Source organism: Dendroctonus ponderosae, unplaced genomic scaffold, assembly GCF_020466585.1.
Source record: "Dendroctonus ponderosae isolate FM_Combo_2020 unplaced genomic scaffold, Dpon_F_20191213v2 Dpon_F_20191213_1, whole genome shotgun sequence".
In the NCBI taxonomy this organism is placed as follows: domain Eukaryota; kingdom Metazoa; phylum Arthropoda; class Insecta; order Coleoptera; family Curculionidae; genus Dendroctonus; species Dendroctonus ponderosae.
This window is the reverse complement of record NW_026017110.1, coordinates 61,244,166-61,262,188: the sequence shown is the minus strand read 5'-3', so window position 1 is coordinate 61,262,188 and position 18,023 is coordinate 61,244,166. Positions and strand designations below refer to the sequence as shown.

General features: G+C 35.3%; 3 protein-coding genes across 5 annotated transcripts in view; 1 reads left to right on the top strand and 2 right to left on the bottom strand.

Moving 5' to 3' along the window:
• The window catches only part of LOC109540873 (transcription factor EC), a 37,334-nt gene extending 25,443 nt beyond the window's left edge, over window positions 1-11,891 (bottom strand). The window contains exons 1-2 of the mRNA XM_019909374.2: window positions 11,587-11,891; window positions 7,174-7,699 (exon numbers count right to left, since the gene is read on the bottom strand). Of these exons, the coding sequence (XP_019764933.1) occupies window positions 7,174-7,699; window positions 11,587-11,744 (684 nt within the window). The 5' untranslated portion in view covers window positions 11,745-11,891. The remainder of the gene's footprint in view (window positions 1-7,173; window positions 7,700-11,586) is intronic.
• On the top strand, window positions 1,065-18,009 carry LOC109540886 (procathepsin L). Of its 3 annotated transcripts, XM_019909401.2 has the most exons (6): window positions 15,129-15,558; window positions 15,655-15,804; window positions 16,954-17,201; window positions 17,257-17,392; window positions 17,541-17,701; window positions 17,786-18,009. In XM_019909401.2, exons 1-6 carry the CDS (start codon window positions 15,442-15,444, stop codon window positions 17,979-17,981), a joined length of 1,008 nt encoding a protein of 335 aa, XP_019764960.1. In that variant the 5' UTR covers window positions 15,129-15,441; the 3' UTR covers window positions 17,982-18,009. The 3 variants fall into 3 exon arrangements, with proteins under 3 accessions (XP_048516965.1, XP_019764961.1, XP_019764960.1); XM_048661008.1 differs by lacking the exons at window positions 15,129-15,558; window positions 15,655-15,804 and adding an exon at window positions 1,065-1,158; XM_019909402.2 differs by lacking the exons at window positions 15,129-15,558; window positions 15,655-15,804 and adding an exon at window positions 11,910-12,045.
• On the bottom strand, window positions 15,634-16,859 carry LOC109540895 (rhodanese domain-containing protein CG4456). The gene is made up of 3 exons (XM_019909420.2): window positions 16,538-16,859; window positions 16,326-16,491; window positions 15,634-15,868 (listed from the first exon to the last, which is right to left on the bottom strand). The coding sequence occupies exons 1-3, from the start codon at window positions 16,674-16,676 to the stop codon at window positions 15,793-15,795; spliced, it is 381 nt and encodes a 126-aa protein (XP_019764979.1). The 5' UTR covers window positions 16,677-16,859; the 3' UTR covers window positions 15,634-15,792.
• Window positions 18,010-18,023: the final 14 nt, after the last annotated feature.

Below are 18,023 nucleotides of genomic sequence, written 5' to 3'. Positions count from 1 at the left end.
AATTTATCCAGGCCAAAATATTAGGACTTGTTAGTAGAACACTTTAATGATGAATCGACTTTGCGCACTTTCTGAACATTTGTGGACATTTATTCAAATTCAATTTTCCTTAAAAGCGCTTAGAAAACGAAACAAGCATCTGAAAGAGCCAGCAATCAATATAACGAATATTTAACTTTGGTATAAATTATACATATTTCTCACCCGATTCAGCAACTATAAGATCGTTTTTGATTAGTTGACAGTTTTAAAAATGGTGAATTTTTGTGCTAAAAACTCGAAATTTTTAGGAAAGCTTTTTTGTTGAAGGTGTATGAAGATAAGAATCGCAGTAACCCCAATGTCCGTATTTTTGTGTCAATTGTGTTCTAAACCAACTTATTTTGAGTTACTATTTGAAAAAGTTTTTTGGCGGTAAAATATTGGAGTATTATAAAAAATCATGAACTAAATTTAGATGCTTCTATATGGTGTTGCTACACCAACTAAGGAGTTTTTATTAATAATATGTATTATCGGTTTTAACAAGTAGTTGATTCGCGTGATAAACTATTAAGAGCCAAGCAAGCGGTAAAGTTATAAAGGTCAAAATAATGTTTACTTTTGAGTAAACTAATTGACGGATAATACAATCAGTGCACTTGTAGTTTATTAACGACATATAAATAGTAAACATTAGAAACAAATACCTTGAATCTCCTAGTTATAATGTTATATACAGGCATTTTTTTGGTTTGAGTTCTCGATCTAGTTCTGGATGTCATTCACAAAAATAACTAATTGGCACTTTTGAAAAATGGTTAAAGTTGATCACACATGGGCATAGTCCGTGGGTGGTATCACTCAAAATCACTATCGGCGAAATAATTAAAAAACTGTTAAGCGTAACGTCCCAATTGCGCGACTTGTACGGTTAAAATTGACTATTGGAAATACTGTTCGAATACTAATTTTTCGTGGAACCTTTTAAGTAAAAAGCGCTATTGCAGCTTAATCAGTCGGTGTACAGATAATACTGATACAGATCCCAGTTACTGAGACACTTGTTTGATTCAAGTACTCAAGTTTTCATGATCGCAACGTGTACTCATCAATGCGGTGCGCACGCACAACGTGCTTACTTGCGATGGTAGCCTATTTGCACCAACAATGCTTTTGGTAAGTGGCGTAACATTGAATTTTTTCCATTCGTCTCGCCGAGCGGACAGGTGTTTCTAGTCTAAGGTACTATAATGTATGATAATTTATGGGTGCGAAATCTTAATTTTATGCTTTAAGGTTACCTGCGTTTTCTAACTTTTAACTTGCCACTTATCAACCGGCCAAAGATTGCCACTGTGTCAATTAATTCGCTCTACAGTTATTATTAGCTACAAAAGAAATCTCCTCGGAAACTGTTTAAAGCAATAATAGCATCCGGGTGAAAAAGTAGAAGCGCACTCCCGTGGGAAGAAGATATTAGGTAGACTATATAACGTTGGGTAAAAAGGGATTCTGAAACCGCTGGTACGAATAAATATCTCATACATATTTATAGGGATTTGTTTTAATGTTTGTCAAAGATTTTCCTCGAATTGTTGAGTTGAACATTATCATCGGAACATTTCATAGTGTATTGCACCAGTTAAAAGGTAAATATTACTGTGCTGTTACCATAGCCAAATCTAGTACAGCACAGTTCCTGAATTTTAAGATAAAACTAAAATGTAAGTCTTGAAGCCATATCTTTTTTGACGTAATCAGCTATTGTAAAGATAAAATACCACGCACACGGTAATCAAATACCAAGCAAAAGATGAATATCCCGAAATAATTTCCATTTTCGTTTATAACAAGTTGGCAGGTTTGCTCCAATTTTACGCTCACAAAGCTGCTGTTATCTCCTTAGTTCTCAATCAACAAATCTATTAATTCTTTTGACCCCAATACTGGCTGCGATACGCACACAAACCTCATCTTTACACCCTCCTCATGTCCAGGATTTGGGTGGACACCCGGTATACTTTCACACTTTTCGAGACGCCTGGTGCACCTGAACCATGGCCATTTGAGTTACAATTTATGTGGCTTGTTGTTGTACAACCTAATTTCAAAATAATTTTATTAAAAATGCTGTAATTGGTGAAAACTAATCATTCCAACGCTGCATTAATTTTATTCTTTATACCCATGACCCGAGTCAAAACTAATTTTTGGTGGCCATTTCAGGGTCAGTTTAATTAAGGGTTAAATTTAGGTTTGAACTCGATATTCATTTCAAGCAGAGGAAGCAATTAGACATTTTCGAAACTACGTTAAATATTAGTTCTTTGCCGGGAAATTTGGAATGATCCAAATTAACCAGAAGCAATAACTCTGTGATTTACAATTTGGCTCCGGTGCAGCTGTAATTCAATCAAGTTATTGTGATCGAATAAATAAGCAATAAATCTTGAATGAAAAATTTGAAAACATTAATGTTTGTTAAACATTAGCTGAAAAATTGCGAAAAGCTCCATGCGCAATTTACTAAAGTAAGCGGCATGAAATTTGCGGCCATGAAGAATCAATTAATTTGTTTTCATATAAATGGATTGTTTCCGTTAAAACATAATTAGGCGGCACATTTTCATCAAATCTGTGTATGTAGAATAAATACGCAATGCATTTTTTATTAAAGGTTGGCGTAGGTCATTTATGTATATTAATATGAGAAACTCCAGAATTCGTAAGTAGATGAAACATTCTACTGCCACATCCTGTATATTGATTTGCTGATTAACGTTGCCTGGAATGTTTACCAGTATCCCGAAATGTTTGCCTGACTTTAATATTTGAAACAGGTTTTTCGCTCATAAGTAATTATGTGTGGATTTTATTTTGTTAAACCGGTTTTACGAACGTAAAAACCCAATGGGAAATTTAAATTAAACTGCCCGCCGACGGAATCGCACCCTAAAGCATTCGCTCCCCCCATATTGACTAAAGCCGACATTTCCTTCAACTTTGCACCTGATTTTGAATATTTGTTTAATATCCTTCATTTCGAAACTGGTGAGTTTTTCGGGCTTTTAGGTCGTAGCGGAAAATAATTTCTTCCTAACGTTTCGCAAGCATGAATGGCTTGCATCTTCAGAGGTGGTTTGCTCACTGCTGGTGCTCGCGAAACGTCGGGAAGAAATTCCTTTCCACGGCGACCGAAAAGCTCGAAAATTTCACCAATTTCAAGTAATGGCCGCGAAAGCCTGCTGAAGATGGTCTGAACGGCCTAAAGGCTCTAAAAACTCACCAGTGTCAAGCAATGGCAGGCAGATCCTAATAATACACTTAATATTATCATTTACTGAAATGAGAAATTCATTTCGTTCTTGCCATTTTTCGGTTAAGACAAAAATGAATAATGATTAATTTGAGAGGTTGGGTTGGGATATTAATCCAAGATTAAAATGTAATAAAAATTACATAAAATTATTTATAAACCGTTGAATTCAGGACTGTTTCAAACGTGTGTGTATTTCACGTCATACGTGGGCTGGATGCACAATAAATTTTGATCTTGAGCACCGGTTATACATATAAAACGTTGAGTCGGCAGAACACTAGGTTTTTCAGTAATGCCGTGTCAAAACGTAAATGTGTTTTATATGTTCACAAAATTTGTGCGTATTTGAGGCAAATGAACAGCGTAGACAAGCCCGAGGCAAAAAGCTCAAAGTCAAATTCAAATTGATTCAATCCGGAACATTTTATATTAAAATGAAATGAACATGGTTCTAAATGCGTGCCAGATTTGATCCTGTGCCGTGGCAGCTCTGACCCATTTATTTGTCCCCTAGGGAACGAATCCAAACCGAAGGATATTCCCGAGTTTGTTTATCTTTGTAACACGCTCTCTTTGAAGGGTGGCGTTCAAATTTCATCTGTACCTCTCGAAATTCAAATTAAAAAGGATCAATGCCTGGCATGCTTGAAATACATCCTGGAGCGAAGACTGCTCTTATTAATTTCCCTTTGTCCACAAAATACAACATCACGAATGGCATATTGGACAATGGTCGAGCTTAACTCAAATAATTGTAGGGATTCTCTAATAGTTGCGAATATTCAAAATAGATGTTTCTATTACTTTAAGTGATTTACTATCTAATCGTTTTGTTTTTCCAAACGCTTTTTTGCCAGCACTTCTAAGCCGCGATTCTACGAAAACTAGCATAGTTATGAAATTTGGCGCTAAAATAATACAGTCTTTGTAGTAACATTCACAGGTTATCATTTAAGCGCTGACTTAATTGAGAATTTCGTTTTTGAAATGCTTACTTATTGATTACAGAAGTGTGTCGTAATTATCTTCGAATTAGTATTGTCTAATTATCAACTGCATGCGACATGGTATTCCGATAAGCTACTTTTCTTATTTGCCGATGATAATATCCTCTTTTAACGCGCTCAACCTCATTTGCCAGTTCACATTGCATATTGCTTACCATCAATAGAATTTTTATTTTAGATAATCTGACCGACTGGACATTAACTAAACCTTGACAAGTGCGCTATTTATCATCATCGAACTGATTACGCTGAAAGTTTATATTTGGTGAAAATTAGATGCTGAATTCGTTTTTATTTTATTTTACGTTTATTGCAACCGCAAACCGGCAATGTCGTAAAATTAAATTAATTTTTGTAATGTCATATAATTTAATTTCCTTGACTTTTCCACAACATGTGTCTCATAGAGCGTGTTAGATAACCGAGCTTTCCACTGTTCAACTGGGAAAATATTACGATGCTGGGAAAGCTCGTTTTAATTAAAATGAATTAGCAACCCAAAGTATGTTGTTTTGAACATAGATTGGAAGAGCACTGGAAATTGGCAATTAAGTGATAAGGAAATTTAATACGTATAGAAGGGTTTTTGAAATTAAATTTTAATTTGCTAAGAAATATTCGTCACTGCATGTTTCACCAAATTTCAAGCCTGACAGTAAAACCGGAATTACAACCTTCGAAAAATAGTAAGAGCATACCTGCCTATCTGAACAGTTTCATTTATAATCTTGATTAGAATAATCTTAATTCATTTAAGGTTAATTGATTTATTATACTAACTATTACGAATACTGTAATCACAATGGAAAAATTGTGCCATTTGGCCTGAATACATAAAACGACCCGACAGTTTCACCCTAAGAAACACTGATCCGTTTTTCGGGCTTTTAGACCGTTTAGAAAATAATTTCTTCCCGACGTTTCGCAAGCACGAGTGCACGCAGCTTTTTGTGCACAAGAGAATCAACTCTTTTGTGTCATTCGCTTTGTACATAAAATGTATTTCAGCTTGTCTGTAGCAACAAATTATTTATTTTAAATTTGATTTGAACCACCTCTGAAGATGCAAGAAACGTCCAGAAGATGTTCTTCTCCACGACTACGTAAAAGCTCGCAAATTGCACCAATTGCAAGTAGGTAATAGCCTCAAGGCCAACATTTTTTTAAATTTCAAACTCACCAGTTTTGTTAAATTAAGTGTTTTTCAATTCATAAATTCAATAGCTGAAGAACAAAAAAATACACAAACACGCATAAAATTATGATCCATCTAGAATCTGCTTGATTTAATGCCACAACCATAAAACTAAGGTCTTTAGACATTTGATTGCTAATTTAAAGACTTGATAAATTGAACTTTTATTATTTTATGAACTGATTTAGGAAATCATTTGGGATCAAAATACGATATAAAGATAAAATGTGGCTGATAACTGTCGACATACATATGCGATTTGTTCAACTTTGATTATAACAAAATGAAATCTCAAGTTACTTACTATACGAGTAGATCATGCACGTTTTTCCTTATCAAGAATCGAAATACTTAAATCAAATTCATTGAACGTTTCTAGATACAGTCGTCTAGGTTATTTAAACGGCTCTAATGCTGCAAGTTTTTTGGCATAACTGCACTTAATAAACTGATCTATAATTATAGTAGTGTTCAGTCCAGTGTTGTCCGGTCACCGTGGGGAATCACAACGATTCTAAAATATTTTATTAATTTCACATTAAAAGTCCATTTTTGTGCTTAATCAATATATGGTATTTTCGAAATCACTTTAGATTAGCGGCGCCCATCAAAAGACAGTAATAATAAAAAACTGATTCGGAAAAGTAAAAACACAGTAGGGATTAATTATATAGATAGAGCGTAAAAAAGAGACGTAAAGTGCAAAAGCCGGTATGCAATTCTGGACACGAAAAATCGTTATTAAATCAGCCTTTTCCTTTATTTTTTGACATTAAATAACACTTTCGCCTCCGCAAGATCAAAGGCAAATATCGTTCTTAACACCGTAGTTCCGGTGGCTATGCAAATGGCATTCTTTATTAACAACAATGAAATAAAGCATTGCAAATTTCGTTAAAATGCTGAATTCCCGATTAAATAATTGAATATTGACAATAAAAGTTTTTCCTTTAAATGATACATTTTCTTCAGCAATTGTTGGATTTATGCTTGGAATAGGCGCTAGAAATGATTAAATATTTAAAAGAACTGGTCTGAAGAGTGATGATTAAATTTGAAGGGACGTAGATTATAGTAATTAAAATTTAAACGCGCAAATCGAATTAAAACGCTAATGCTGTTCAGTCTAGCAAATAAACATCAGATTTATATTTTTGTCTTTGATTTAAGTTTGCGAATGAAATTAATTGGTTTATAAAGTTTCCGGTAATGAATAATCTAATTAACGCCTCTTAATTACTTTCCCATTATACTCAGCTCAATGATTTTGATCCAAAAACTTGTATCCACAAGCGATGCCACATTATCGTGTTTTGATTTTTCTATATAGAATTGCTTGGATAAAAGGTTAGAGACTGCTATATCTATTAGCGGCCCAGGCATGGAATGAAGGTTGCTTTTATTTTTCTGATTATTTTCAAAAGTATGAACATGCTGCCATCTACTCGTCAAGTTTAATGTTAAATATCGCAGTGCAGGAATTCTGGTACTGGCAGTACCACTTCAATTTGTACGACAACATTCGGCGAATGCGATTTAGATACTGAACAATTTGGGGGGAAAGTGGTTGTGATGTTTCTGCCAGTTGATCATATTTTCGGCAATATCCTCAAGCCAGTTGAATGCATAAATTAATACATATGTGAAACTTGGTATGGTACGATACTTACCTCAGAAGCACTAGTGGCGCCAGAACTTAAAGCTGGCGATAATGATGGAATATCGTAGTTAGGAGAAACTTGCGATTGGTAGGATTGCGTTTGAGATGAAGCTAAATTCGTGCTCATTGAGTTCTGAAGTGGCATATTCTGAGCCTGCACCCCCGGTGGGGCGCTATTCGTTTGATTCACAGTCATTTTTCTTTGGTAATCCGTGAGGAACGCTGGATGGCACGGACTTTGAAACGATTCGCTCAGGTACTGTTTGACTTGGCTCTTCTGCTTTTGCATCACATGGTACCGGGTGGGATTCTCCAGTTTTGTTTGCACCTCCAAAACTTGAGGTGGCACATCCACCGCTAGCGTATGCAATGGCACCTTTACAGGAGCTGGTGATGGTCTTTGACTTTGCTTCAGTTCTTGTTGTCTTTGCCTTTCAGCGGTTTGTCTTTGTTGCTCTAAAATTGCATGATCTCTCATTAATTGTAGCTTCAATTGGGTTCGTGTCTGCGGCGTCGATGTCTTCAAATTTGGTGTACTGAAATGAACAATATCTCAATTATCATCTTGAATGCCAAAGCGAAGCTGTTCAAACGTGACTCGATTTATTACAAAAATTTACACTAATATCAGTTTTAGATAACTTGGTGATGAGAAATTAGCCAAGATTCAGCTGATTCTCAAGGCATGAAATGCCAAAGTGTAGATTGTTGTAATAAATCGATCCGAACATGTACATGGAATAATTGATCTTAGAAGGCCTGATGAGAAATCCCAAATGCATGGAATCCGCTCAATTTTAGCTAATTTCTGGTCAAGTTTAAATAAAATTATTTATTCCATGTACACATCAGTGCAATTAAAGTGCAGATTTTGGGCAGTTAAATGTACTAATTGGAAAAGTTGATTCCAATACCCAAAGTGCGCATTCAGCTGTGAATTTTATTTATAAAAACTTACTCATCAAAGGTCTTTATTAATTTTCCTCTCAAACATTAACATGATATATGAAATGCGCCTAATTGTTCTGAAATCTTGAGCGAAAATGTGCAATAGTTGTCTATATTTATGTTTTTGCGTGGATTCAAGGCTACGTATGTATATTCAATTTGAAAACGAGTCGAGTTTTTCGGTGGGAGTTTTGTGGTTTTCGAAAATAGATCGATTAGACGGAAAATACCTTGCCTAGATGCAACAATGTTTTAATATTTTACATCTGCCCTGACCCTAAGCGTTGATAAAGGTACAACATTTATTAGTTAGCTTTTGGCAACTAATCAGAGAACTCACTGTTATTTTAGGTGATGCTAATAATAGAATTATTTTTATAAAATTAATGACGTATGTAATAAACATACGTTAAAAGATGTAAAATCTGTAAAATGTATTATAAATTGCTATGAAGGGAGCAATATTAAAGAAATTGAAGACGATGTGATCAGGCTCGAAAGACTGCGTCGTTCATTATTAGACGTTCTAATAGGAAGCGACGGAAATTAATTTGCTTGTTATCTTATTAACTTCGCCTGTTAAAATTGAATTTTCCCCAGGGTGGTGATTTATTTTGTAAACTGATGATTATCATTTTTTGCATGAATTTTGCGATTTTGTTGCTAAACATCCATTTTCATTATGGTGGCGAGGATTCCCGGGTAATTGCCAGTTTTTGAATTCTAGAAAAATTTAAGTAAACTCCATGCTCATTAGCTCGAAACGTCCATGTTTTTGAACATTATTTTTGCAACTGGTAGGTTTTCAGCAGGCTGCTGATTGAGTTCCGGTCCGTAAAACCAATTGCTTCACGTAATTGAAATTCCTCTTAGGTCCAAAGTTGCCAACTTCCTCCCTCATTTTTTTAGTTCAGTGGTTAGTTTGATGACTTTTATTTCGAAATTATATTTCGCCAGCACGATTGCTGTCCCAGCGGAAAGTCAATTTTCATTTGGGAAGTTGCTGGTAACACTTTATGAAAGTACAAAAAATAGGGTCATTTCCATTTCACTTCGTGTTATTTATAAAGTATCGGTAATGACAAGGAAACAATTCCCCAGAGTTTTTGATAAAAATAGCTTTTTTCTCAGGTGGACACTGGTTGTTTTGTCTAAATAAAATTAGAAATAATTTATCTCCAATTATCGTCAATCCAATCAATTTCCGCAATAGTAATGCATAATCAATTCTCAGCACGAATTTGTGTTCTGTATTTATATCCTTTAACACATTGTTTATGCCTCTAAATAATGTGTTGAAACCCAGCTTAATATATTTATTGAATTTCCATGTTTAAGTAAACAGTTTGTTGGGGGTTTAACTATTAGGAATAATTCATTGCGTGCTTTAATCAACCGAAGAGTTATTTAATTGAGTTTTGCAATACTGTTTCTACCCTCGCACGCGTGCCATCACATTTGCGTACATTTAATTAAATGATAGAATTCATTTGGCTCAAACTGCATTCATTTAAATACACACCTCCATAAAATCTCTATTCAAGTTTAGTTCATCTCAAATATACAGTTAATAATGTAAAACTGTTTTTATCATATGACTAAACCGATTGAAATGAGGTTTTGACGATAATATAATGACGAACTATGATTCCCCGAAGTACACCGATTTTTTTATCAGGTTAAACTACATTGTTTTTATAAAACAACTGGTTAATTAATTTTAAATATTATTTTCGCAAATGAGCCAATGTATTAAAGGCTAATGATGTAATTAAATTTGCAATTTAAATGGTCGTTGCGAAAATGTGAAATTTCAATAAACGTCTTCATTTCATGTCGTTTTCTACAACTTGACAGGGCTCTGGCCTTTGGCCATGTGTATAAAACGCTTTCATAAATTTATTGGTTTTACGCTACCAACACTTTCTATTTTCAAAAAGTTTTGACTCAATTTTAAGTCACTTTATTTTGCCAAATTTTACGATCTTTTCCGGCTTGCTCTAATGAATCATAGCCTAATAAGCATTAAAAATGCGATAAGTCAAAGCAGCGTGATCTACTTGAAACTCCAAGTAGTTGGTGTAATTGTAGCATACAAAATGTAATTAATTGAAAAAATAGCTTTATCTACTACAGCCAGTTGAAGAGGTCAACTAAATTGAAATCACATGCTTCGTTCAATGTTTTAGAATATTAATTATTCGTTTTTAGTTTTACTGTTTTATTTATGCGGTCTGTTGTATTCTTTATGGCTTAACTTCGTCATTTTTTGGAATTAAATCCGCCTTTATCACATGTTGTCCCCTTTTAAAAGATGTTTGTGCTTCTACGGACGTTGCGAGAGCATCAGGAATTGATTATTTATTTATTTATTTACCAGAGAAATAGGTCGATACATCAATGTACACTTAAATACAATTGAAGATTTATAAAACCCAGTAAATAATCAAATGTAGAGATAATACGCATCGAACGTTTTAAATATATACAAACAGCTAGAATCGTTAAAAACGGAATTAATAATACCTAGCAACATTTTCAAAGAAATATGAGTCTAAAAATATTATTTATTTCCAGATTGCTTAAGGAAAATATCGGAATATTTTGTTAGGTAGGGATTGTATTAATTTTATTTCACCCACAAAAGGCATACACTGATTATGTGCTTCAATCGATATTAAAACTAGTGTTGAGCGCGTCGCGGAAAAAAGTTTCTTCCAAACGAGTGGCGTGCATCTTCACGAATGCTTCACAAATGCTCGATGTAGCAACCATAAAAACTCGCCAGTTTCATCTTCATTGTGTTTTTCGAGATTTTAGGGCGTAATGGAAAATAAATTCTTCCTGACGTTTAGCGATTAGCGAGCACGAGTGGTTTGAAATTCTGTTCCACACGGCCTTAGAAACTGACGAGGTTTATGGAATGACCGCGAGTCAAATTTTTTTGATTAAAATAAGTATATTTTGGATTTGCGGTATTCTAACAAAAATAATCTGGCTTTATGTGGCTACCTACAGCTAAGTTGTTATATCCATTCCTGTTTGAAATAGTTTCGATCTAGCTGCATATAGTTACAATAACGGGTGAAGTAAATATTTCAGATAAAACTTGATTGTCATGAGTTCAAGTTAGCAATGGCTTGATAAAACAAGTTTCACTAATTCATTGCGGTTGAATCCAGAGAAATCCTTAAGAGCACTCGGTGTAGTTCAATGAGATAAGGAGTTTTAACAAAGGCATAGAGCACTTTGTACCAGTGTTTATGGCTTGAAAAAGTATTGTTGTTTTGGTCGAATAAATGGCAACAGTTAAGTTTTAAATTGTAGTCCGTGTTTTACGATCTAGTTTGTACGTCAGAGTAATGTGCTGTACATACATGGGATGTTATCAATTCGATTTATGGCCAGTTGTTGATTTTTTTAAACTAGTTGCAAAGTGTGAGCATCAGCTGAGAAGAATGTCGACAGTGCTCACCTTTCGGAGACTGGCATAGTTTTTGATGTTAGCTGGTAATATTCCTGATTTTTCGGTGTTCCCAGCAAATCGTCAAAATCGATGGCACTTTCGATATCGAAATCGTCGGTCAAGAGCGCCGACAAGTCGTAATTCAGATCTATTCCAGATTCAGCCATATTTTCTAGATATTTGCATTAATTTAGGCGCACATATTTTCCCAGACTGATACCATAATGTGACTAAAGAATCGCGCGCCGAAAATTCGATAAGTAAGACAAAACCGCGCCGGCTTGCTAAGCCAACTCAACAGCACGAAAGCGACTGATTTTTTTGCCAATAACAATGTCATGGGCAAAGCGGGCTAAGCGAGCGCAACGCTCGAGCTCAGTATCGCAACAAGTAGATTTAGTGGAACATTGCTTTATTTGCTTTCTAGTTCCCAGTTGCCGTATCACAACAAGCATCACACTTATCTGCGTAAGTGTCTCGCTTCTCAATAATGCTCTATGAAAAATCGTCTGCGCTCCGTCTTTACAGCGAATACTGCTAATGATATTCATACACAATGAATCGTTTAAATGCGCATGGCTCCGACCAGCTTTGGCACTTACCCCGCGCCTGGCAAGCAGCGCAGACTAGAATCGGTGAACTCCCGGCCATCAGTGGCAGTTCTTCGATATTTCAATTCCTCACAGAGTTTCCCTTCAAAACTCGATGTTCCAACTGTGTTTTAAGAGCTGATTCGATCTAATCGTCAGTTTATCCCTCTGCTAAATTTGCTCTTCTAATTAATTATTGCCGTATGTCTAGATGGTTTTATTTAAACAGTGATACCGCACAAAACATTTACCTCGGACAAATAATTAACGAGGGATTGTCGAACCGATCGCTAATAATCCATTGACGAGGAGCACGAAATGTTCAATCCCATACATGAATTAATATGCGCTGTTATTCTGCAGGAATTAAACCGAAAAAAAAACCATTTACACATACAAGTTAATTGAAATTATTTGAACGAAAATAACAAATTCAAGCAATTGGACTCTTCAAACTTGGTAAAAACTGTACGCTAAAATTTCCTCATCCCCTCAGCATTTTAACGAAAATGTTGCAGTTGGGGCATTACTATTGCAAAATTGCTGACTAAATCAAGCTCACTTACGAACTGTTTTCCGGACTTGCATCTTCAGTTAATGTTAATTAAATAAGTTAATGTGATTTTTGCTGCTGCGCCAGAGAAATTGCATCAGTTGCAAGTAGGCCTGGGCAACACTGTGTTGCGTTGCGCTATTGAGTTGTTGCCGCTCTCTGAGTTAACGAGTAATAAACTCATCGGTTAATGAGTTATAAGTCACTTATTAAAGCTTTACGAGACCCGAGACTGGAATTTTCACATCTTAAAAAAAAAGGTCATCAACATGTTTTTTGGGTAGATTTTCCCAATAAAAGTCCAAAGGATGTCGACCATTTCTCTTGTAAAATCGGTGCCTTAATTTTTTTTGCATAAAAAATTTAGTTAGCCAGTATTTTACAATAAAACGTTAGGAAAAACGCGGTTTTTCTGTTTAGAGACAGTGTTATTTAGAAATATTGACCTAAAAGTGAAGAAACCCCAGTTTCCAAGAATTTTTCCAAATAAATGATTCTAAACTTTCGCTTTTTGAGTTCGGGAAATATTTATGGAAAAAGATCCAGAAATAATTATTAGTGTTTTGTCCATAATTCGAAGCTGCAAAAAGTTTTCCAAAAATGTCTGCAAAGCAGTTAAGGGGGCGAGTGTTCAAATAAAATTGATCTCATAATTTTTCACTGAAACGATTCAGTATTTTAAGTAAAACTAAAAATAATGCGATTTTTGTGTCGAAAGAATTGCTTAATAGAAAATTTAAAGTAACTTTAAAAATCTTCAGAGCGATGAGGGCGGCGAATTTTCCAAATAATGTTTGTAAACTTTTGCCACAGCTTAATTATCATGATATATATATATGCTGTGCTTTTGCTCTCTGATCGTTTTTTCAAGATAAACCTAATTACTTTCAGTAAAAAACTGAATAAAATGATTTGGTTTTTGTGCCAAATTCGAAGCTGAAATGGGGTTTCTAAAGTTCCCTGCAAACCGATGAATGATGCGAATTTTCTAGCAAAGTTAATTTTGTCATTTTTGGCTGAAAAGACCCGATTATTGTCAGAAAAGAAGAAAATCATCAGAAAATAATGGTTTTTTGCGTTTCTGATTAAAAACTTTTAGTTTTGTGATCGGTTTTGGAGAAAACTTTAATAGTTTTCGGGGAAAAACGGGAGGAATTTATTTTCGTTTTTGTCCCGAATTCGACGCTGAAAAATATTTTGTAAAATGTTTACACAGCTATAAATTTATCTTGTAATTTGTCGCGTAAAAGACCTCCAGATCGTCAGTATTTTTAAGTGAAACTGTACAAAATAGAGCGCTTTTGAGTAGAAAGTAAAGCAAAAAAAATCAGTCAAAACTAAAACCCAGATTTTTTTAACGAACTCGTGCAGTCTTCAGAGGTATTGAGGTCACGAGATTTCCAAATAATCTGCGCTTATTCTGTTGGATTTTTGATTTTTGATCCAAATTCGAAGCTGGATAGGGATTTATAAGCGTTATACGAAGCGACGAAGGATTCAAAATTTATTTCATAATTTTTCGCGGAAAATACCTGAAGGTTTTCAGCATTTTTAAGTAAAACTTTAGAAAATTGAGCTTTTAGAAAAAAGAGTAACTTGGCTACAACTGAAACATTCTGAAATTTTGAAGAAATTTTTAAAATATTATTAATCAATGGCCCTTAAAATAAATCTAAAAACAAGTAAGAAAAGTCATCAACTTTTTCCCAGCAACGGCACTGAGTTGCTGCGCCGGTGCGTTGGATTGGCGCACTGCGCCAACTCCTAAAAATTCACTGAGTTACCCAGGCCTAGTTGCAAGCTTTCGAGCAAAATATCTCTGAAGATGCAAGTCATTCATGCTTGCGAAACGTCAGGATCAAGTTCTATTCCATTGGAATCTTCCATGGAATGTGCTCAAACCATTTACAAATTGGTAACAAGTATGTTAAAAAGTTCTTCAACCTCTCAAGCTTTTGATTAATCTGTTCGAATCTGGCACTTTAGGCAAACAGAACACTTTGCTTTATCCAGTTTATCCAGTTTTATTATTCTTTACATTATTCCTATTTCTTCTTCAGATGTGTTGGCGTGTTTGATTTATTTATTGTGAAGTGTTTTACGGTCCTGTCCATGAACCAAAAACGTTTGTATCATTAACAGGACGGTGCTAATAATCTGGCTTAATTATACGGTAGACAAGTTTGCACCATACCATTTAAAATTATTTTAAACATACAATACCTTACGTAGGTGGATTTAATTTACACTATTTAATGCATTCTACAAATAAAGTACATTGTGTTCTGTATTGGCATATATGCAATAACCAAATTCTTGCGAGTATACGAGTATGCCGAACTCTGGCAATATTCACGCAATTTTAACAAATTAAATCAAATTGTTGATTAAAAAAACGTTTTTCTACATTATTTTGCTATTCTGGAGCTTCGACCTCGCTTAGTTTCCATACATTTTCCTTTTCAATTACACAAGTTAAGGGTATATTGTCGTTAAAAACCTCCTAAAATGTTTAAACTAATTGTATTCGATGCATATACGCAATATGCTTTACTTTCCGCATTTTCCTGCAATGGGCATGTGGCATAGCACAATAGTTCATTAAAATAGCTGACCAAACAAAACGATGGATTGCTGTAGCGTAATAAAAGTATCAGCAGTTAATAGGCGACATTATCATTAATTTATACAATTGGTGTCAAGTGGTTGTAAACCTAAATAATGAATCGTTTCTTATTGGGTGTCTGGATTCTGATTTTAGATAATTGCTCCTGTCAGTTACTTTTTAATCAAAATTCTGGAAATGAAAACATTGATGAGCACTGGGAGGAATTTAAGGTACGCAAATTAGTCTGCAACTGCCGGTATTTATATGTAGATACACTGTCCTAAAGTAAAATGGGAACCAAAACGTTATCTAAAACTTTTATTCAGAAAAGATTCAACAAATCGTACAACGACCACTACGATCCATTTAGGAAAGAAGCATGGTTAGCTAATATTGAAAAAATTAAAAAACACAATGAAGAGGCAGCCAAGGGTATGCATTCTTATTACCTAATGGATAACAACTTAGCTGATTTGGTGAGTAGGTTTATTCTTCGTTTTTTCTTCCCAGTCCAACCAGCCACCAGTATAATTTGTGACGCTGCAAAAAAACATACTTACACGTGTAAAAAATCATCACGATATTTTAAACATCGCAATGAAAAATCCGCAAGCTCAAGAGCCTTTACTTCAATAGGTGAACACCGAATTATCTGAATTTTGTGTTTTATCAAAATCACCATATCAAAAAATTCTAGATTTACTTCTTTCTTTACCAAAAAAAAATCTAGATTCTTTACCAAACCATGTTTTCGTTACGAAGCAACAATATGTTTTTTGAATAATTTATTTAAATGCGCTTTGATAAAAAGTTATTGAAATGAAAAATGTGAAAAGGCAGAATCTCTCTTTTTTCAGAACGCAAATTGAAAATTTCCCGATCTTAGTTTAGCTGCTTTCAGAATAATGCCGAAAAAGTTGTTTTTTCAAATACTCATCTGCAGGCATTGGATTTCCCATTGCTCAATAGGGGTAGAAATTTCAAGTGTGTAGCTTACTTTGAGTAACCCAACTTAATAGCCTCCTGCTGGGCTTTCCTGCTTCTTACGCCCGATCTGCAGGTGAAAATAATCGGGCATTCTTTCTCAGGCTTTGCTGCCGAGTATTGTCGCTTAAAAGTGTCGCTGGATGTTTCAGGGCCCAGAGCCCAGGGCACTGCTCCTACTAATGATAGATAATATTATTCTGAAAACTGAACTATTATCCTTACATGGTATATTGATAGATCCAGCTATCTGGCCATTCCTCAACTCTTCCATTTCCCTCACGTCTATCACCAATTTTGTTGGATCGTTCCGTGCTTTATTAATCTCTGCAAAATCGCATTCCTGCCAATTAACACTAGTCATTCTTGCGGCGCCAGAGGACTGCGAGAAAGAAAAATCGATCCAAACTGTGGAATACGCTCGAGACTAACGCTAAAGACTGTGCTCGAATTAACCCGCACTGTAATCTTGGAGTGAAGTACTTATTGATAGCAAACAGATAAACCCATAAAAACAACGTTTTTGCCGCGGAACGTAAAAACGTGTTTCAGTTGTTTAATGCGAAAAAGTACCATTAAAACTGCTTAGTCAAATGACACGAAGCCACTCGAATGTTATTTGCGGGAAAATCAATTTTTAGACTCACCAAACATACCTACAGAAAATGGTGAAATTGACCCAAAGTAGGCACAGAAAAGTTGATGCTGACGTTGTAGGGGATTTTTACCATCAATTTCACCATATACCCGAAGAAGTCAATTGGATTGACAAGGGTTTTGTAACGCCCACATATAATCAAAAAACTTGCGGATCTTGCTATGCGTTCAGCATAGCTGGGGTGTTGCAAGGGCAGGTTTTCAAGCAAACGAAAAAGTTGGTTCCCTTAAGGTAAGTTAGGGTGTTCTGAAGCACCACTAGCCTCAACTGTTTGAGGGACTTTCAGTTCTCAGCAATTAGTCGACTGCAGTGCGCTGTATGGCAACTTTGGGTGTGCGGGAGGTTCCTTGAGGAACACCTTGCGCTACTTGGAAAAAGCTGGCGGACTTATGGCCTATAGTGACTACCCATATAACGCAGCAGTAAGTATTCGGGTTCCACTCAATCCAGATGGTTTTTCTATTTTGGAGTACCACTCATCGCATTCACCGAGTCAAGAGATACCCTATTGGGTTAATTTTTCCAAATGTGTATTTAAGCCATAGATTTGAAGAACTTTTCACTTACTAGCAAGGAAAATGTCGCTATACCAAAGATATGGCCATCGTTAACGTTACGTCCTGGGCAGTACTGCCAGCACGTGATGAGAGAGCTTTGGAAATCGCTGTAGCTAATGTGGGACCAATCGCAATATCCATCAACGCCGCGCCTCATACTTTTCAGTTTTATCAGTGAGTTTTTTCGCTTACGCACGGCCAGTTTCACTTGGTTCTCATTTCTACTCATACTTATTAGCCTACATAATATTTTTTCAGCAAAGGCATTTTTGACGACCCTGGCTGTACTTCGTTTAGCGTAAATCACGCCATGCTACTTGTGGGATATACAAAGGATGCCTGGATATTAAAAAATTGGTGGGGCAAACATTGGGGAGAGCAGGGTTATATGAGGCTCAGACGAAATAAAAACAGATGTGGAATTGCTAATTACGCTGCGTATGCTTTAGTGTGAAAAAGCTAAATAGAACTATTTTGGGATTTTTGTTTTTTTTAA